Source organism: Lepisma saccharinum, chromosome 26, assembly GCF_977018435.1.
Source record: "Lepisma saccharinum chromosome 26, izLepSacc3.1, whole genome shotgun sequence".
NCBI classification, from domain to species: Eukaryota; Metazoa; Arthropoda; class Insecta; order Zygentoma; family Lepismatidae; genus Lepisma; species Lepisma saccharinum.
The window spans coordinates 44,420,590-44,442,226 of record NC_139254.1 but is presented as its reverse complement, the minus strand read 5'-3'; the positions used below and the strand labels follow the sequence as shown (position 1 = coordinate 44,442,226).

At 38.4% G+C, this 21,637-nt stretch overlaps 2 protein-coding genes across 2 annotated transcripts in view; one reads left to right on the top strand and one right to left on the bottom strand.

Annotated features, from left to right (window-relative positions):
* Window positions 1–6,389, bottom strand: part of Mcm7 (minichromosome maintenance 7) — a 92,883-nt gene extending 86,494 nt beyond the window's left edge. Inside the window, exons 1-3 of the mRNA XM_083112779.1 lie at window positions 6,222–6,389; window positions 3,747–3,850; window positions 10–150 (exon numbers count right to left, since the gene is read on the bottom strand). Coding sequence (XP_082968905.1) covers window positions 10–150; window positions 3,747–3,850; window positions 6,222–6,252 — 276 coding nt within the window. The 5' untranslated portion in view covers window positions 6,253–6,389. The remainder of the gene's footprint in view (window positions 1–9; window positions 151–3,746; window positions 3,851–6,221) is intronic.
* Window positions 6,390–6,518: 129 nt separating this feature from the next.
* SCCRO (defective in cullin neddylation 1 domain containing SCCRO) overlaps window positions 6,519–21,637 on the top strand; it is a 20,204-nt gene continuing 5,085 nt past the window's right edge. The window contains exons 1-4 of the mRNA XM_083112781.1: window positions 6,519–6,625; window positions 6,742–6,955; window positions 12,252–12,420; window positions 18,428–18,641. Of these exons, the coding sequence (XP_082968907.1) occupies window positions 6,623–6,625; window positions 6,742–6,955; window positions 12,252–12,420; window positions 18,428–18,641 (600 nt within the window). The 5' untranslated portion in view covers window positions 6,519–6,622. The remainder of the gene's footprint in view (window positions 6,626–6,741; window positions 6,956–12,251; window positions 12,421–18,427; window positions 18,642–21,637) is intronic.

The window sequence follows — 21,637 nt, the reverse complement described above, 5'->3', positions numbered from 1 at the left end:
TCTACATACCTCTTTCTCTTTGTATTCAGGAAGAAGATCAGCCACGGCTTCGGCAAACAAATGGGAGTATCTACGGGTACTTTCTTGCACAGATTCAGCAAGAGCTGGCTCAAAATCAGCTACATCATCAAGCTCAACTGTCATAGCAACCTGAAATAAGCACAAAACAAAATGTCAACGCAAGTTTGATAATAACTTTAAGTATATTTGAAAATGGAGTTATTGATTTTGAAGCTTCATGTCTTTCTACTTTTCAGATTGTTTACATGTTAAATGAAAACTTTTTATTCACTCTCATCAAGTATGTATGTGGTGCATTCCAGCATTACGTATGTATCAGTTTACACACAAAATGATTTGAATGATTGATTTGCTTTATTTTACTTCGCTTTCGTGCCACTTTTGGCAAATTTGCGAAGATGGGGATGAGTGACGACATGATGAAATTGATGAATGGACACTCATAAACATCCATGCCCAGGTCAGGATTCGAAACCTGGACCCCTGGCATCGTAGCGGAATGTACTAACCACTCCGCCACGGGGCCGGCACACGCAAAATGAGATTGGATTAATACACTCCTCACAAAAAGTTTGGAATATTGTTATATTAGGCACAACAAGTTTTGAATAGTATTATGTTTGGCAATAGGTGACATATGTCGGTGAAAAGACGAGAACATGTTGTTGAATTCCAAGGCCGTGTCTATCACCGTGTGTAATACAGCAATATTCCAACATTTTTGTGAGGAGTGTATATTCATAATGAACAGATTTCATAGAATTATGAAGAACTTTATGGTGTCTGCTAACAAACGAAAAAAAAATGAATGTATGAAAAGCATTAACAAAAGTGTGTTACGTGTGACGCTTTAAAAATATAGCAAATTTGAACTTCATTTGTCTGTGAGGCACGTATGCTACAGATGCTAATAGTTTCTGTTGATGAAATATGCAAATTACATTCATTTCTAAACATCTAAAGTTTAATGCAATTAAAAACAACAATAATTTCCACATTAATCCATTTTGTTGTTTACATGGAGAAGGATCACTTTTCGTGAAAAGCCGTACATACAGTCATCGACAGAAATAAATGAGACACCTATATCCTGAAATACTCGCTTCCCTGCAATGAGTTGTGTGTGTTGCGTAACTCAATGACAATAACAAAAATTGCCATTGAAATTTTGCTATTAAAAATCCACTCATCGCCGTACATTTAGGCAACACACGTAACTCATTGCAAGAAGGGAGAATTTCAGAATATAGGTGTCCCATGTTTATTGCCAGTGAGTGTACATGTGTACGTGCATGTATGAGAAACACAAAACAAACAATTTGTCATTTAACCCTCAAACTTGTGAGGTGCGGTCTCACAGACCGCTTGAGGTTCTGGAAGTTTCAGATTACCGCCTTTCGTTCAAGCTATAGTGTCTCCACCTTCAGTCTACCCTATGCGATAGTGTCCTTGGCCCTCCTCACAGCATAAGTTTGTCGCCAGTTAATCACGTGTAAGGAATGAAACTTTGTTTATATCCAAGTGTGGTCTGTCTAACGTACCTCACAAGGAGCATTATGGCGAGTGACGTGCAGTATTCTATTAGAAAATGAAAAACTAAAAATATTTTTGAACACATTTTGCTTTCTGTAGTTAAATTGCACTTACTAGTTGCTAAATATATCGTAAAAGGTTATTTTTTGTGTATATCTTTGACAGTACAAAAAGTGAAATGAATATGTTCACATTTATAATAATTTTTGTAGATGAATAAACCAATGAATATAATAGCTATATAACTTACGTTCTGGCACTATTGCTGTCAAATCAGTCACTAATACCCATAATGTATTATTCTTCAATATCAGAAATTTAAATTGGGAATTTATGTTGAGGCAGGGGTGAAAAAAATCAGAGCGGTCTGACAGACGTACCTCACAAAGTATGTCTCAGTATAGCACCTCACAAGTTACGGGTTAATAGACAAAAGGCAACCTTTAACCTAGAAGTTCCCAAACTTTTTCGTTTCACGGTGCCTTCATGGCCACGTGCACCAACGCTGATTATTTCTAAGTTCAGATGAACGACATGAATTTTAATCCACTCTAAATGAACTTGGTTTAAAGATTTGCATTGCACCAACGAAAAGCAACGTTCACGAGATTCCGTTCAACTGATCTGAGATTAATTTGTAAGGCTATACCTGATTGCTTGGCTAAAACAAAATTACAATTAAGAACCACATAGAGGAAGGAAATGGATGGAACAGCTTTAGTGCATCGGTCACACATTTATATCGAAAAATACACGATTTACCGGCGAAATTCAATGAACGATGTGAGAAAACACTTCCCCGAACTTCCACAAGTCTAAAGAAACTGCATTCAGCAATTTCTCCTGTAAATTTTAGGAAATCACTTTTCCGGAAACTGAAAGTTTGCCTGTGTTTTCGTAACTGAAGAAGGTACGTTTTAGCAAATGGTTTGTGGGGCTATGCATTTTTTTTTCTAAACCAATTTTTAACTATTCTAACCTAAACGTGACCCAACCTAACTTAACCTTACGGGAAATGGTTCGTGAGGCTATGCGTCAATGGTTTGTGGGGCTCCGTATATATTTTTGGGTGGAAATACTGCATGCCGACTACGGCAGTGAAACTGTGACTGCCATTTAGCATGTTATACCGAAGGGAAAAAGAAACGAACAAAACTTACTTCATATGTCGAAAATATAGATTATTTCCATGAAAAAAGAGAAATGCCACCTTCAGCAATGTTTCTCAATGCAGAATACATAAGTAGGAATATGGAAAGTGACATAAATAGAGCGTGTCAGGCATTTTCCGGATACGGAAAATTAACACAAAAGGGTACAAAATAGTACGTTGGCTGTGAGATTTCAATTTCAGTGCATATGCATCGAAAGGGTTAACGGTACTAGTTTACTATCCTTCGGACAGATCTCTTCATTTCTACAGAAGAAACTACTTACCGTAATAAGTTCCTGTAGTATTGTATAACATTGGGAAGGTGTTTTGTGTGAAATTCAGGTAAGTCTTCCGTATCCTGGAAACGGATTTCTTCAAATTTAAAAGTTTGGGGCTCATTCGGGGGTAGGTGACTCCGGCCAATTTCTAACATGCCTTTAACAAGGAATCTATAGAGAAAGCTGGGGAGCCGGAGCGGAGGCAGGGCCACGTCAGCGGTTGGGGGCGGTAGGTCAATTACCCCAGGGGTGGAGCCCGGAATCGGTGGGAAATTTGGACTCAAAAATTTCAAACAAAAATATTTTTTTACTTTAAATTTCCCACCGTTTCCGGGATGGATAGCCCCCAAAACCATTCACAGAATGTTCCGCAAAGCAGATAGGTAAGTACGAATGTCAAAAATTGACGAAACTAAGAAGTTATAGGTGTCCGAAGGATAGTAAACTGTTACCTGGTTAACACCCCATGTTCCTGCATATTAAGATTTACTTCCCATATAAAATACATGAAAAAAGGTAAAGTGTTCCCCTGTGCTTAGCACCATGCCATGAAAGTGTATAGGGAGCGTGGGTGTAACGCCCCACACTACCTTGATCTGGTCGTGAGTGGGGGTGATGTGATCAGCATCATGCCCCTGACCACCTTTACCCCCAAGGAGGTTTCCCCAAGGTAGCCATGTCATTCGACACTGGGTGGGCACCCGGGCCATTTCCAACGTTAGAAAAGTTCCCGAAAATACATGAAGGATTGTATTACTTACCTGCTCTCTATGTGCAATACTTGTCAGCTGCTGGGCATATTTGAAGTGTTTATTGCCTGATTCATTAGTAGTAAAATACTCCTGTAGAAACTGCTTGATTTTATCTGCAAATAAAGGATAAGAATATATTTGTAAAGTACAACTCATTGCAGTATCACATACAATTCTCAGTACATATCACGATAAACTAGCATTTCAAGGCCCATTCGGTATACCAAAATTTATATTCACTTCCGTACTAACTTCTTGGCAATAAATAGATGTGCCAATTAAAAATATTTATAAACATGAAGATGACAAAATCCTTCTATCCCCTTGTTAGAGTCAATTGTCAAACCATCTATACCTGTTGATAAACCAGAAACTACTGCAGGCAGAAAGATAAAAGAACTCATTATGAATGTGTGAATTACTCACAATATCAATTTAACATATTTTGAAAATATTAAAAAAACACAAGAAATGGTACTTATGTTTTATGAGTATGTAATTTACAAAACGACGTTTCGAGAAACTACTGTTTTCTTCTTCAGGTCCACAACATCGAATATGAAAACTTGGTAACAGTTTTATAAGTCGGAGATGGATTTCTGCAAATTTACAGGAGAAAAGACGAGAAAGTACTTACGGAATTGCATTCTTGAGGACTTTCTGAAGCCGGGGAAATTGTTTTTTCGAATCGTGCAACTTATTTGGCCTGTAAGTAAGGTATTTTTCGTCATTCATGCATCTCCGTTGTACAATAGCTCGTGCTGCCATTACCGTCGACTACGTGAATCAAATGTTCTGTGCGTTCGATTATGTAACCCCCTATCAGTGTAGAACCACGCGGTAGTTTTACAAGATGATGTGAGCGGTTTTTTTTTCCAATTTAAGGTAACACTCTAGTTTACGTCCTTTTCCTAAGGAATACGTGTCATATATCGTTGGAAAGCTTATTTTATAAGGAATTCAACAACGTAAATCCCAAAGTGAGCAAAAATTTCCTGAAGGAGTAAATCAAGAAAAACCGATGTTGTCCAGATATGCGCAATTGAACGTACTGAGGAACTTTTGAGATGATGAAGCACATATTTAGGGGTGAAATGAGTGCTAATGGAACCTAACCTAACAGGCCTAACCTAACCTCGTAGGCATACCTCGACCCCGTGAATGGTTAGTGGGGCTATCGTTAACAGAAAGTGTAAAAAGAAAAAGGTACTTACCCGAAGAGATGCCGGGTGCCGCACCATGATCGCAAAGAAGCAATCACCATGCAGATAAGGACATAAAGTAGAGTCTAGCCTCAATTTTCGCTTAAAAACCTTTTGTGAATAGTTTGTGCAGCATTTATCGGTTCCTAAGTCTGGAAACACTGCACATCAGCTGACGATACTGCATATCAGCTGACGATAGACAACGTGAATTGCCCGCTGAATTAGCAACGACCAATAAATGATTATAATGTTAAAAATAACGCTTTTTTCATGGAAAAAAAAGTGATCCCCAGCTTGAAAAATGTTCTGCTATGCGTATGAGGTAAGTAGCAATGATTTTTATTTGAAAATAAACGAGTTTAATGTGTCTCCAGCTTATACAACTGATACCGAAAACTTTTCATAGCAACGTCAAGATATTTTAAAAACCAGGAATAAGGGTGTGGATTTGATATGGGTTAGACAGGAATTCAAAAACTATGCCTAAAACTGTTGTTGGCTGCGGTGGCTCGGTCGGTAACGTGTCTGACTACCATGCTAGAGATCCCAGGTTCGATCCCCGGCTGGTTCAAATCAAAACTTTTCTAAAGGAAGCGGCCCCGGTGCCCACCCAGCATCGAATGACATGGGTACCTGGGGGGTAAAGGCGGTCAGGGCCATGATGCTGATCACACCACCCCCACACCCCTATACGCCTTCATGGCGTGGTGCTAAGCACAGGAACACACTTCATCTTTTCTAAAACTGTTGTAGCCTCCATAATTCGTTACAAATTAACAGTCCCTGAAGTTGAAATATCCTATCCATCTATAACACGTATTTAAACATTGAACAATTTCAAAAACTTTAAAATCGGACCGCATCATTTCACTACCTGTAGTAAGTTGTGGACCTGAAGAAGAGAACAGTAGATTCTCGAAACGTCGTTATGTAAAACGTAAGTACCATTTTTTGTGTTTTTTTAATACTTTTAAAATACGTGTTATACCTATAGAAAGATAAAGTTCTGTTCTATCTGAACTTTTCTGGCACTTTTGGTTAATAGCGAAGATATAAACACGATCCAGGTTCAACTTGTGATCCATGAAAACATATTGTGGTTGCTAATAAACACAGTTTCAACTTGTGGGTGTGGATGAAGTTTTGAAAACAGAATTCAGTCATTAAAGTTAACTTTGGCAGAGTCCTGAAAGTACACATACCGTATTTATTTGGCAAACATACTCGTTCCATGAAGAACAAACCCGGATAGCTGTTTATATAGATGCGATATATTTACCTTTTTCAGCAACGTAATCCTTCCCTGCCATCTTAGCGTTCACCTCAAAACACACAAACGCTATTCACTACAAATAAACTTAAAACTGTCTTAACATACAGCTATTATTTTAAATAAAATGCTTCCTTTTCTTCGATCGTTTTGCGTGTTGTTGATGACCAGTTGATGACCGTCAGAAAACGCGGGAAAAGTGACGTCAGGGTGTTAAAAGAAAACCCGAAAATCTAACAGAACGAATGAGAAGTACCAAGTTTATGAAAGCCTAATGAAGTTCTGCGCCATACTTGTTGAAAATTCCGTTCTGATGTGTGTTCCTGGTTCAGCTTATACGAACATGCGTACTTCAATGCCAAGAACTGGATGACTGAACGTTGAGCCTTGTCGGCTGTAGTTACTTAAAAATGGTGAGTTTGTTAATTCCCATTAAAATGTTTACACGATCATTATTTAGTTTAATCATCTTACAACCATTTTCAGTTGTTTACTGTGTGATTTACATAACAGTATTTTTCTTTTGCAGCATAAGTTGAAGTCGTCTCAGAAGGAGAAGGTAAAGAAATTTATTGCTTTCACTCAAACTGGAGAAAATACAGCAATATTTTGTTTGTCCCAGAATGATTGGAAGTTAGATTTGGCCTCGGATAACTATTTCCAAAATCCTGACATTTACTACAGAGAGCCTAAGCTGTCAATAGATAAGAAGAAATTGGAACATTTGTATGCGAGATACAGAGGTAAGTAGTAGGATGCAAACTGGGTACTGTAATCTATCAATATAATATGCATATATAATGCTGTCAGTGTGTAAATCTTAGAGCAGGTTATTGTACTGTATGTTTTGTCATGATGGATCAAAGTGATTGGTGTTAAACGACAGCTTGTTAAACGTTTATGGAATTTTATGTGCAAGGGTTGTTTCCCAATAGATGCTGAGGTTTACCAAGAACTATTATTCCACAGTATTGTGCTGCAACGGTTGTTAACACAAATGACTAAGTAATCTGCAACATGTATCGACCACCATGATTATTTGCTCCAAAACAGTGTCATTTGTTGATATTTTAATTTACGAATTTTTATAGTTATAATAAAGTTGCAGAGTGTAGAAGATGTTGGCTTGTTCATGATGTATATTGGCCAGTCTACTTTGCTACATTTTATGGTATAATTTAACAATACAGGGAATTTATCCAATCTGTTTGAAATTTGGGATACTTACTAATTTGGGCCTTGTAATCACGAATCTACACTTAAAATTTGGTGCTCACGTATAAATTTGGCGCTTATTTGGGGGCAGATGAATCTGGCCAATTTCTAACATGCTTTTAACAGGGATTCTATAGAGAAAACCGGGGAGCATAGCGGAGTGGAGATGGGGCCACGTTACCGGTTGGGGGCGATAGGTCAATTACCCCAGGGCGGAGCCCGGAATCTGTGGGAAATTTGGATCGAGGGTGTAGAAACAAGAACTTAATTTAGATTATTTTGCTTTTTCCACGTGTGAACGCCAAATGTTAACTGCAGATTTGTGATAGGGGGCCAAATTTAAGTGAGTATGCCGAATTTCAAACAAGATGGAGAAATTCTCGGTATTGTAAAATCGCTCCCCATTTTGTTTGAAATTCGGCATACTCACTAATTTTGGCCCCCTAATCACGAATCTGCAGTTAAAATTTGGCGCTCACACGTGGAAATAGAAAAATAATCTAAATTAAGTTCTTATTTCTACACCCTCGATTTCCAAATTTCCCACAGATCCGTCCCTGGGGTAATTGACGTACCCAATCGCTAACGCGGCCCCGCCTCCGCTCCGGCTCCCCGGCTTTCTCTATAGATTCCCTGTTAAAGCATGTTAGAAATTGACCGGATTCACCTGCCCCCAAATAAGTGCCAAATTTATGCATGAGCGCCAAATTTTAAGTGCAGATTCGTGATTACAAGGCCCAAATTAGTAAGTATCCCAAATTTCAACCAAATTGGATAAATTCCCGGTATTGTAAAATCGCTCAGTGTTTCAACCTTCTTAACCGAAAAGTACCTACTATTGTGGTGGAAATTATACATTATGCACGGGTAGCTGATGTAAGGCCGGGTAGCTGACTGATAGCCCCACGAACCATTATGCATGGTAGCTGACCGAAAGCCCCACGAACCATTTCCGATAAGTTTAGGTTAGGTTTAGTTACATTAGGCAAGCCTAGTAAAAAAAAAGGGGGGTGGTTTGAAACACTGACACGAGCTTACATCATCAAACGTAGTCAGCATCCGGTTGTCGTAGGGCAAGCAAATGAAAGCAATGACAATTGTGCATCGGTGAGATATTTCTCTTGAAAAATACATGATTTTCCGGTCAAATATATTCCACGATGAAAGAAAATACCTCGACGAATGGTGTGAACCTTGGAGAAACTCATTTCCGTAAGTGGTTTCTTGTGTAAAATTGAAGAAATGTGTCTCCGATTTATGAAACTGTTACCAAAAATATATTTAAAACATTTTAACACTGTAAATACATAATATATAATGCATGTTTTAAATACAAGGGTTGTTCATGGTTGACCAAGACCTTTATTTCTGTACATAGAAGCACCAAACTATGTCAGTTTTTCAAAGTATTTCCCCTGAACATCCAGACACCGTTGCCATCGTTGTGGAAGTTCTGTGATGCCTTTGTCGTAGAAAGAAGTAGGTTTGTGTCGCAACCACTGCAGGACAGCGTTCTTGAGTTCCTCCTGCCCAAATGCTCTTTAAGAGCCCCAAGCAAGTGATAATCACTGGGGGCTAAATCTGGGCTGTAAGGACTGTGTGGTAAAACCTCCCAGTGCAAGTTGACCAGTGTTGTTTGAGTCAAATGGGCCATGTGTCGTCTGGCATTGTCATGGAGAATAATGACATGTTTCGACAACATTCCAGGTCTATTCTTCTGAACGGCTTCACGTACAGCACCCTGAAGCAGTGTTGAGTAGTACTGGGCATTAATTGTGACACCCTTCTCCAAAAAATCCACATGGATAACACCTTTCATGTCCCAGAAGACAGTTCCCAAAATCTTACCAGCAGACGGCAGCACCTTGCTTTTTTTGGGTTCATTTGGTACCAACTCCCACCCTTCACTGAACTCTTGACACCATTCATACACTCTTACCCGTGACAGTCTTTGTTCACGATACTGTGCTTGCAATCTACAAAAAATTTCAGCAATTTTCACCTTCACGAGAAATTTCGTTATACAGCGCTGTCCTGCCGAAGTAATGCAGGTCTATATTAATTCATTAATATTCTGAACATAAAAGTCTTGGTCAACCTTGAATGACTCTTGTATTTAAAGTAAGTTGATTGAAGATTATATCTGAACCATTCAGGATTGAACCTGACACTCCTGGATTAAAGCACAGAAAATATTGTGTGAATTTATGTTGTAAAAAGAAGATTGTGCAAATAACCTCACTTGTAATTTAAACCTGTGTATAACAGTCTTTTTGCATGGAATGAACATTGTGTACTTGTGCAGGAAATGTTAAGGCAATCAAACCTAACAGTCCTAACCTACTTAAAATGTATAAAACCATTTATGAGCATAATATTAAAGGGTATAATATTAAGTGGGGGCTGCTAACTTCCATCTTTAGTGGTGAAATTCCATTAATACTCTTCATATTATTTCTTAAGTTCATGAAATCTCACCTGCCTAATATACTCATGTAAGCTTACAACAATGGAATGGAAAAACTCTTTCGATGCAAAACATGTTGTAAGTAATCAGAAAACCTTTTCAGTATGTGTAATAGACATCTATAGAATTTCATACATGTTGAAAACACATGTATAATAATGATTTTGGAATTGCACAATGAAAAGTAGGACCTGATGATGTGAGAAAAAAATGGGAGTAAATTTACAATACCAGAAGTATCTCAAATTGCTTTCAAATTCAGTATACTCACTAATTTTGGCCTCGTAATCATGAATCAGGAATTAAACAAAGGCATGCATGTGTGACAGACTGTAAACACTCACCAGAAGAGAGTTTACACCTGGTAAAAGAAAATTCTAGTTTTATATAGAAGAGTGATTTTTCAAAAGTGTAATGAAAGTTCATCTGTAATATTTCAATTCGAGTTGTTTCTAAATATTTCCACCTAATAATCAATGCTATCCAGGTAAACACTACATAGGTTATTTTAATCTAATCATGTGATTCTCTTCAAGTGGGGGAACATGTGAGTGCGTGATGGAAAGAGGGGTCTATCTGGGATGAGATTTTGATGGGAAACTGGGCCTGTAATCTGAAATTTCCACCCAATATTGATCCGACCCAGAGCATGATTCTATATGAAATTAGAGCATAGTGAAAGAAAAAGGGGGGGGGGGAGAAATCTGGTGTCAACTGGATTTTGTTTGAACGTTCCTTATGTTCAATATAGCTGGTACTAAAGGTACTGTGGTGATTGCCTTCCATATTTCTATGGTACAGGCTGACCGAATTTACATACTTTTTTTTAATTGTTTATATGAGGGATTTGATTTTTGCGGTTAGTAAGGAAATTACTGTGAAACTCCAGAGAATAGATGCTGGTGCCACCGGATGGTTGAAACATGAAACTCGAGCTGGTTCTGGATAGGTATTAAACTTGGGAAGATTGGCTGACGGATGGTTTTATTGAAGATTTCATTTAACCTGGAATGGGTAACCCCACTTGGGCGGACCGTCATAATATCAGCACCTTCATTTCCTCGTAAGAGTAATTATTATGCTCTCCCCCACCTTTCATGCCTTCCGATGGCATAGTGGTACCATCGTAGTCAACTTAATTAAGGGGTCCCGGGTTCATACCAGGTGGAGGCAAATAATGGTTTGAATCAAACTTTAAGCTGTAGGTCCAGTACCAATTAGCCTATCTATGCATAAAATTAACTTATAACTCAAACTCCCGTTTCCTTCACTTCGGCACAAGGGTTTCCTGTGAACCATCCACAAAACTAGTCATCATGCAGGGGACATCAATTGAAACAGCTTTACTTAACTTCAAGTTTTATTTTGGCACTTCCACACCTTCCAAAACAATATTTTAAACTTTGGGTAAGTACCTATGCACTACTGAATCATCCTTCCCACTGATTTTTTTTCTTTCATATAGAACTAAAGACTTTGTAGTTTTCTGGCAGAAAGATGTTGTTAGTGGCAACCATGAATGTGATGCATGATTGCAAGCATACAGGATAAACGTGTTTTTTCTTTCTTAAAAATAACATCTCCAAGTTATTTCAATTTAGCTGCAGATTACTTGCTCACCTAAGAGAATACTCTACCATTTTGTCAGTGGGAGGTGGCGCACCCTCAAATTTTGCATATCTTGGCCTCTCCACAAAGAAACACAAAGGTGCTGTACACCCTCGAACAGTATAAGGAAATACAGGAAATCAGTATAAGGTTGGGGTCACTAACAAGAAAGTGTGTTATGGACTGTGGAAATGTTCCTTTTGCAAAATCGCAGCAGGTTTGCTCTTACCGTTTAAAACTTTCCTTTTCCTTAGCACATTACAAACAGAGGTTGTATCACCAATGTACGTGCCTTTTTCTTTCTTTCATTCTTCTGTGATGACGTTTGCACAAGTAATGAATGCAAATAAAAAAATGCAATACTATTAATTGATATCAATATTTCGGAAGCAGAAGGCCCTGTGCGGTGGCATGCATCGCACTCCCCTAACAGGTTCCTGGCTAATAGTAATTTCAATAAATTAGTCTACTAATTTTCATCAGTTGGTGTTCTTAATAATTGACAAATGCCCATCTCTAGATGCCTTCATGGTGTGGTGCTATGCACAGCGGAGCACTTTACCTTTTTTTTTTTTACCATCTCTAGAAAGAGTTAATACAATCATAGTCTAAGTTGTATAGTATTGATGGCGTTAAATGGGTTGGTATAAAATCATTTTTATTTTCTTCTAAATTTTGACAGGGAAGTTTATTTTAATTTGTTTTTTATTTTATTAAGTTTATTTCTAAGGTTGTTGTGAATGTTTCAGATCCAGGTGAACCCGATAAAATAACTGCAGAGGGGATAATGAGGTTTCTAGATGATCTGAACCTTAGTCCTGAGTCCAAGTTGGTTCTCATTATAGCGTGGAAGTTCAGAGCTGTGACACAATGTGAGTTTACCAAAGAAGAATTTATGTCTGGAATGACAGAACTAGGGTAAGCGAGTTTTAAATGTTTAGATATCGTTAATCAGGTGAAACATGAGTAATTTAAATTTCCAAAGGTACACTTGAATGAAAGTGTGGACCTATAAGTAGTGTACCAATATATGTGTAAATAAAGCAACAGTTAAGAATTTTAACACTCTTATGTGGTTATGTTTTGTAGGATGTATGTTTTACATATGTTACATGTTGACAAAAGCATGTACCGATTCTACAGCGTGTCCCGCTTATACATATAATAAAAGAAAAAGTCACAACTTTTTTATTTACAAATCAAGAAAACTAGCGCACTTCCACATGTGAACCGAGTGGCACGGCAAATGTCAAACCGGTTCTCAGCCTCAAGCCACACGTTTTGAAGCATGTGCAGGGTAATGTTGCGTACTGCAACCACAATTCTTTCACGCAAGTCTTGCAAATCTCTAACCGGTGTGCAGTAAACTTTGTCCTTAACACACCCCCACAACAAAAAATCACACACAGTGAGGTCTGGTGTTCGTGGGGGCCATTCAATAAAATTCGAACCTCTTCCTATCCATTTTCCAATGAAATGCTCGTCCAGGAAGTCTCTAACGAGAGTTGAGAAATGAACCGGTTTCACGTAACTGTTTTCCCCATTTCTTTATTGAAATGTACGATGGACAGTGATCGGAACACTACATTTTAAAAGTAGCTTTGCTACAGCTACAGCTACTCTTCCAAAATGTAGCTTCGCTACAGCTACTTTTACCAAAAACTAGCTCGCTACGCTACTCCTGTTCGCTACTCGCTACTTCGCTACTTTTTGCGCTACTTCTGCATGAAAAAATGAAAACAGCGATATGGGTATTAAAGAAATCCCCTACTACTGGTAAATAGATTCTGTTATTTATTATCATGATCCCAGTCATTCGATAATTTTGATAGCAATGTTACTTCAGTTACTAATTTTTACAATAGTTTTTGAGAATACCATACCTATGCAAGTGGCAAATCAATTCAAATTTGATATATGAATATTGCAATTAGGGTGTTACCCACATTAATTATTACAAGTATACACAAATAAAATTTGGTAGGATTACGTATTTATGTTCACATCAACATATTTCTCTTGAGAATAAATATTTCATTTTTTGTAGACTGATATGAAGTCAGCATTTTGAATGAAAAGTGCCTGGAGCCCTTTGACTACAAAAGGGCCCCAGGTTCGATACCCAGCAGAGGCACATAGTGGTTAGGATCCAGTCTCGATCAGATTATCTATGCTTAAAATGGACTCAAAACAAAAACTAGGAAAGATGGCAAGTTGGGAGGATGAGATCCTCCTGCTTCTCCATTCCCCACGCTGCTCATCATTCATCATTCTTCCTCGTTCTCACAATCAGCCGAAAGTGGCAGAAAGCGACTATAGATAAGAGAATAATTAAACAAACCATTCATCCTCATTGTCATGATTGAGAGAAGTGGAAGAATAGATGAGGAGGTAAACAGAAGAGGACAAATGAATGGTGGTGGACTATATCAAAGCGTTCGAAGAATAATATGGAATAGGGATGTGCCTACGAAATGCAAGAAGGTAATATGTAACATACTATGTGCCAATAATTACGTATGGAGCAGAGACTTGGACAATGACATAGAGAGACAAAGAAAAGATGCAGGCAGTGGAGATTAAATTTCTAAGGAGTCTTTTGAGGAAGACTAGAAGGGATAGAATAAGGAATGAGGACAGGCAGTGGGTGTGGTGAAGCTTCAGGACAGGATAGATCAAGCACAGATGAGATGTTTCAGACACATGAAGAGGATGGATGCAGAAAGACTACCAGTAAGAGATTATAATGCACAAGGCCAAGGGGAAGACCAAGATGACTGTGGAAAGAGCAGATAGTGGAGAGTGTTAGGGGACAAGATTGGAACACCTTGGAAAGAGAGGAGTTGTGAAAGACCAGGAAAAAATAGAGAGGCTTGACTTCCATGACGACCCAGCCAGAGGCAGGAAACAGCGAAGGATGATGATGTCATGATTAGCAAAAGTTACAGAAAAGTGACGCAAAAGTAGGAGAAATACATAAATTTGAAAACTATGTATATTAACTAAAGAAAATTGTCGATAAGTCAATAACTCGTACATACTTTTTGCAATATGATAAAATTATTGAGGAAACTGTCGTATAAACCTGAGTTCTGAACGTATTGTAATTTTAAAATTTGTGAACAAATACTATCCCGAAAATAATTGTAATTCCAGAACTCTATCATTCTTGTAACAAAAATTTCTTGCTGGTGAGATCCTATATACTGACGATGATCAATGCTGTTAACGTACTGAGCCATTTATTGCTGGCACTATTCCCTTGTCAGTGCAGTGGATATTCCATTGCTCGTTTTTGAGCTGCAAGTTGTGTCTTACACAGCAATTAATGACATTTTGGTGTATCTTACACCATGAATATCCACAGGATTTGTTCCGGGGGTGACGCAAACTAGGCACTTTTTTTCCAGTGGTGCAGCAAATGAGGCAAAATAGCGATGCAGCTAAAAAAACGTAGCTGTTAGCAGGAATATATTCATATATGTCACTTAGTTATCTGGATATCTGAATTCTTTAGATACTAATTAAATAAATTATGCAGATATCTATAATCTACCATCTAGATAATCTGTATCTCCATGTAATAGACTGTCTTTATGAACCTCCTGCAAAATTAAGGGTTATTGTCGATTTTTTCTGACACTGTTGCCAAAATTCAAAATTCACCTCAAAATGTCGAGAAAATGTAGCTGTAGCGAAATTTTCGCTACAGCTACAAATTTTGTAGCTAGCTACAGTAGCGACGCTACAAGTAGCTCGTTACTTCTGACCACTGACGATGGAATTACTTCTTTAGCACCCAAACCATAACGTGCACGAAATCGTCTCTGCACAAGTGTCACAGACTTCACTTCAGACAACGTTAAAACACAAAACACCTTTTCTTGTGGTGACCACATGACGAATGGCCACTGAGAAACTGATAATATCAGTTTTCAAGACATTCTGGCTACTGCGCATGCGCAACTACCACTGAATGTGTTGCTAAAAAAATTCTGAGTCATTCTTTAAAGTGAAACAACAATCACATCATTCTGACAGTTTGTTTAGAAGTTATGAATTTTTCTTTTATTAAACACATTGCTATGAGGAAATGGCCCAGTTTGAGCGACAAAGCGACACGTGTGGCTTATCGTGTCGCCTAGATCTGGTGTTCACACAATTAGCAGCAAACGCTTGCTAATAGACTGAAGTGCCGCTTCAAGGCTGTTGCTTGTCACTTAGTTGGGAACTCCCCCTGTAGCGCGTTGCTTCAGGCTGAGCACTCTTCTGTCATACCGAGAAAACAAGTAGCATGCAAATACGCCATATGAACATATCGTTTGCTGTTTGGAACCTCATGTGCAATGAATGCTATTTCACAATCTGGAAGTGTGTGTGACAGTGTGAACATCCCGTGTCGCTTGCCCCATTGGTTTGAAAGTTTCCTTACACTCATGTCGATGGCACTAAGAAAGTTTTGTGGGGTTCCCCTTGTCGTTTCATGGAATCATCATTATCATCATCACCACGATTAGTTTAAAGCGGAAGAAAGGAGACAGTAAATATCAAAAATACAAATGCTTCAGTGTGTATATCTTTAAAAGAGATGATGATGATGATAATAATAATAATGAACGTAATTCATACACAAAAATTTAGTTGCCAAGGGCATTCCACGTGTATTTTTTCTCCCGTATTATTAACGAAAGTATGAAGGTAACAGGACGTGGTCGACTGTCTAGAATGTTCGTCAATATCTTCGCGACCACTGTACCAAATATCATAGCAGTTATCACATTCATAGAAATGCTTCATGTAAAAGAATCAGACGTTGCAGCGAAAACTCCATTTACTTCCATTATAAGCAGTCGAATACCAAGCACCGGGTCCCAACACCAGCGCCTCGATGGGATCATTTTCGAGTGGAACCAGCCAGAGCATGCAGAACCGTGCCGTTTTCCACACTACGTTATCCAAGGCGCTGTAGCTTTACTGTGCATAAAGTGGACTTAAAACACCAACTCAATCAATCAATGAGCTGATTGCTGCTGTGTTGTCAGCATAACGAACCCCAATTTTTCTCACAATCGTGGATGGCCACCAGTCTCGTGTGCAGGCTGAAATCTCGGGGAAAAAGTTGTTACTCTTCTCCCCAGGAGACTTGAATCTGCAAGTGTGCCGGAGCCCAAAGCTTGATGTCTTCTACGTCACGGCCTTGGTTTGGGATGATTTACTCCATTATTACAAACTGCGTTGAAAGTTTAAAACTGTTGTGTTATTGGCACCATGGTGTACTGTATAGTATGTATTGCACAGAAATACTTAGCATTTGAATAGTATTTGTACATACTTGTTATAATTGTATTTAGAGTCCATGACATACTAATTTTGCATGTTGATAAAAATACAGAGGAAGATCATGAATTATTTTCATCGAATCAGTATGATGTAACACAGTGATATTTAATCAAACAACATATGAGGTATTGCTACTTCATTATTGGAAACTACAAAGTTGTGTATCAAGTTGTTCAGTTTGTAGTAGCTCAATAAGTGTTTCTAATATATGATATGTTGAAAATTTCTTATCTTGACCAGAACTAAAGTTCCTTCACACATGTGTTAGGGAAGGAAACTGGTTGTGTAGCCTTTGAGATGGTCATACTTAACCAGTTGCAGTTACTCCACTTTGGATAATTGATTTTACTGTTGATTTTGCCACCAATATGTTAGGAAATCATTCAAACTATTTTCAGTATATATATTTCAATTTATATGTGTGTGATAAGGGTGATGATGCTGAGGTAATGCACATGTACATTAAATGTTTTCACAAAAAACGTACATTTTAATCACTTGATGTTCATACTTTAAAAACATTTTGTTGAAAAGCAAGAATATTATTTAGAATATCTGAGTCCCCCAACATAGTTGTGTTGTATTTTACTTACTTAATCTGTCTGTCTATCTGGTCGAGTGCTGTAGCGAGAGCTTTTCAATTGAGCACCTAATGGTTTGCACGGAGGACACTAGATACAGTATCGAATTGAGAGCTCTTCGCTTGCCATGATGTCACGAGCAAATTGCACTCAACCAGGTAAAATTAGCTGCATACACTCGAAGTCACGTAATACATGTATAACTGTTATTTGTCTGAGGTAGTGGACCGTGAAGTGAAAGATGCGGTGAAATTGAAACTTACCTAAGTGAAAGTAGTCATCATCTTCACGTAAAATGTAATTTAATCTAATACACAATTATCTTTGAAAATAAAACAGTTGGTTGTGCACTAAAACTACCAGTGCGGATATTTTCCATGTGTGTTTCTATGATTATTGTCACATTAAAATACTATTACATTGTATACCCTTTAGGGTGGGAGACTTGTATGGTTACATGCGAGCGAAACTGGTCCCATGCAGTATTCTACTATCTGGTATATCCATTGTGATTATGAGAAGGAGTAACGAGAGGGTTGATGTATACCTGTTATTTTGTAACCATACGAGACAGTAGAGACGAAGGTTACTAGTAATGAAAACACTAAAATATTGATTTTTTATTTTATTCCATCATGTTGTACAGTCAGGCGAATTTTAATTTTATTTTAGTTAGTTTCAGTGCCAAATATTTTACTCACTAGAGGTCAGGTATTAATGCTTTGAGTAATATTTTTTTGCTAAACTTTTGAAACTGTTTCGAATTACTTCTTGTTTTATTGTATTTTTTTAATTTACAATATTTCCAGTGGTATGTTATATTTTGGGACTTGCACTTCTCAGTAGATTTTAATTCTCCAGATTAACTCAAATGCTGTGATAAAATGAAGAAAGATAATACATTTTGAGTTTATGTGTGAACCCTGATGCTGGTTTTTGGTAACTGTGATTTTCAACAAAGAGTCGCTTGGTGTTCCTGAAATTATGTTTTATTCCTTTCCCAGCTGTGACCATATAGAGAAGTTGAAAGCAAGGCTACCGACACTGGACAGTGAAATTAAAGACCAGCTTAGGTTCAAGGACTTTTATCATTTTACTTTTAACTATGCAAAGAATCCAGGCCAGAAAGGTTTGGATCTTGACATGGCAATAGCTTATTGGAATATTGTGCTCCAAGGAAAATTCAGGTTTCTAGATCTTTGGTGCAAATTTTTACAGGTGAGTATAAATTTTGTGGGTCACTGTGCAGAATGGAGAGGATGGAACATGGTATATGTTCAATTTTGTTGAGATGTGGGTGGTGTTGGGTGACAAGTAAAGGAAAAGGGGGGGGGGGGGCTAAGTGGTGATCCTCTGGCAGACCAATGAAGGCCTGGTATCTTGACTATGGCCAGTATAATTCTCAATAGGACTGTGTTGTCCTGGGTTTGTCCTTTTGTGTGCTTTACAGCTTCAGCTTTTAGCCAAGGTAAGATAATTTTAGTTCTCGGACAGTTAGTTTTTACCTTAAATTAGGCACGCAGGAGATTTTTCAGCAAAAAAAATCTGCATAGTACATCTCCTGTGTGCGTAATTTAAGGAATTGACATCTACACTAGGAGGAACGAGGCAACGTCTTGGTCTATAGTGCTTCGAAGGCAACAGATCCCGTTGCGGTAGCACTACAGTGCAAAAGGTTTAACCTTGAACACTTTGCACCAAACCATAGATTTTCTCTGCTAGCAGACTTTCCCGGGCATCACGTAAGTGTTTTCAACCATTGGCAGAAGCCTTGGAGACAGCACGTGCTTTGTCTTCTGCCTACCAGGGTCGCCGCTTCCTTCGTGTGTCCTTTGTTGCCACGTTGTCAAGGACGTGAATGTTCTGGTGGTGGAAACATCTGTGCTTGCACCCCCAAATTACCGCTCGCAGCCTGGCCTGTCGCCACGTTTGCTCGCTTGCGCCGAAATCAGTGGCAACAACGTCCTGCAGACAACAGAGAAGGTTTTGGCGGGAGCTGTGCCAGGTTAAGTCTTTTGCACTGTAGAAGAGATGATTCCACACAGGTAAAACAGGGAGAGCAAACAATTAGGCAAAGCAAGGCCAACTTGGTAGAGCAATGGTATGGTATGCTAGAGACCCAGGTTCGTGTCCTGGTCGAGCCTGCTTTTTGCGCTGAAAAATCTACGTAGTATAGTTTTTACTTGTTTAATAGTGAATGATTGAATTAGTTTTCAAATTTGAGTACAGGAGTTTTTTAACATTTTCGTTTCTTGTTAGGGACCTCTCCTGTTTTGTTTTAGTTCAAGGGCTTCTCCCCGTATTGTGTGATGGACAAAGATAGGTTGTATGTGCTGAAGTGCACATAATGTAAAAATCAGGCAATCAAAGTACAAGGGGGTGGAGGGGTCAGGTTTCTTGATGGGGTATATAAGACAGCTTGTGATATTTGTAACCATAGTAGCAGGAGGAGAAGCACGGTTGACCAAGGGTTGGTGGATGTGGAGGTTGTAGTTCTGTTGCCTTCCCTACCAATGATCACAATACCCCTTTCAGTGACTGCTACCAGGTAGCGAGCGAGCTCTTATCCCAATCTGCCAATACCTCAGCTGAGTGGGCCTACATGTCGGCCATTAGTGCAACCACATATCTGGTCTACGTAAGGCTACTGTGTAACCTTCCCAACCAGAGAAGATGAAGAAAAAATTAAATGAATTATGATGTGAAGTTCAGTGCTATTGATTTGAACCAAAGATTCTGTAGGAAATGGGCTTTGGCACATACTGAAAAGTTGTGTACAATTTTAGTTTAACCACACATTCTGATCCAACCACTGTCTTAGCCACGATTTTCATGTAACTATTTATTATTGTATTAATTTTATAGTGGAGATGAGGGGGAGGTTGATGCAGTGTCAGCACCGATTTTCTTGCTCGCGTGCGCACACTGGCTGATTACACGTGAGGGTGGAAGTGGGTCTCTCCTCCTTTCCTTTGATGTCTAAAATGAATCAACCAGTCGTGGATGCGTTCTTCAAGACTAACAAAAAACCTTGACACATAAAAGAAAAGTGACCCCCCCCTTTCCTTTCCTCACAACAGCTCATTCTCCGCCACTGGTGTGCAGGTAAATGTGATAATTGCAGATTTCAGGTCCCCTTTTTTGTTTGAATGCAGCTGTCTGCATAGGAAATGTTGCTCATACATCTGTTGCATTAACAGCATGGTAAAACGTAAAGCAAGGATCATTTATTTCTTTTTTCACACTGCTGATAAAAGTTGTCTTCGGCAATTGCATTATCTTTCAAATGCTGAGGATTTCTCTTTGCAACCTGATGCTCTAACTGCCAGCTGGTCTCATTATTTTATGCTGCAGCTGGGGCCTGTATTTCGTCTAGCATCTGTAAAGCTGTCACTTGAGGATAACAGCAATGACTCGTCCAGCAAGAAGAAAAAAAGGCATTGTTTTGAATCTTTTAAAGCTGTTTTGGTTTGACACTAACGGAATTCGATCTCCAGAAAGATAAACAAGTGTTTAAAACGACTTTGTTCTGTACCTTCTGATAAGCACCTAACACACATCTTGAACACACTGAGCAGTTCCGGAAGGACATGCACACCAAGTTTAATTGGCGCTTTTCTTCATAATCATTTTGCATTCTACAAATAAATGAATCACACAATGCTCAATGTAGGAATGGGTGATGAGACAATTTATTTTTTAAAAAAAAATGTTATTCAGGGAGAGAACTTTTGGCAGAGCTGGTATTTGACCTTCAGAATACTCATAAATCTTAACACTAAATCAACGATTAACGTGAGTGTAAATGACCAATCCCCTTCATTTTGATGTCTGAAATCATGCAAGTTTCATAAAGTTTGTTTTGAGTTCATTTTATGCTGATGGTTTAATTGGGGAATAATGCAGTTCAAAGTGAATCCAAACCATTCTACATGTCACTATTGTAAACTGAATCAAGCACACCTTGATTGCTGTACCAGGATGGCTACTTGCCGGAAATTCCTTGAATTCTGGTAATCTACGTGAATTGTTGACTCAGGATTTCTACATGAATTTTTATCCATAGATGTGATAAATTGCAACTTTTATGAATCTAAATTCCGTGGAATCTATCTATATATATAAAAATGGATGTATGTGTGGTTATGTATATTTGTTCGTTCCGGCATATAACTCAAACTGTAGCTGCAGCATCGAAAGCAGAAACGCCGGGG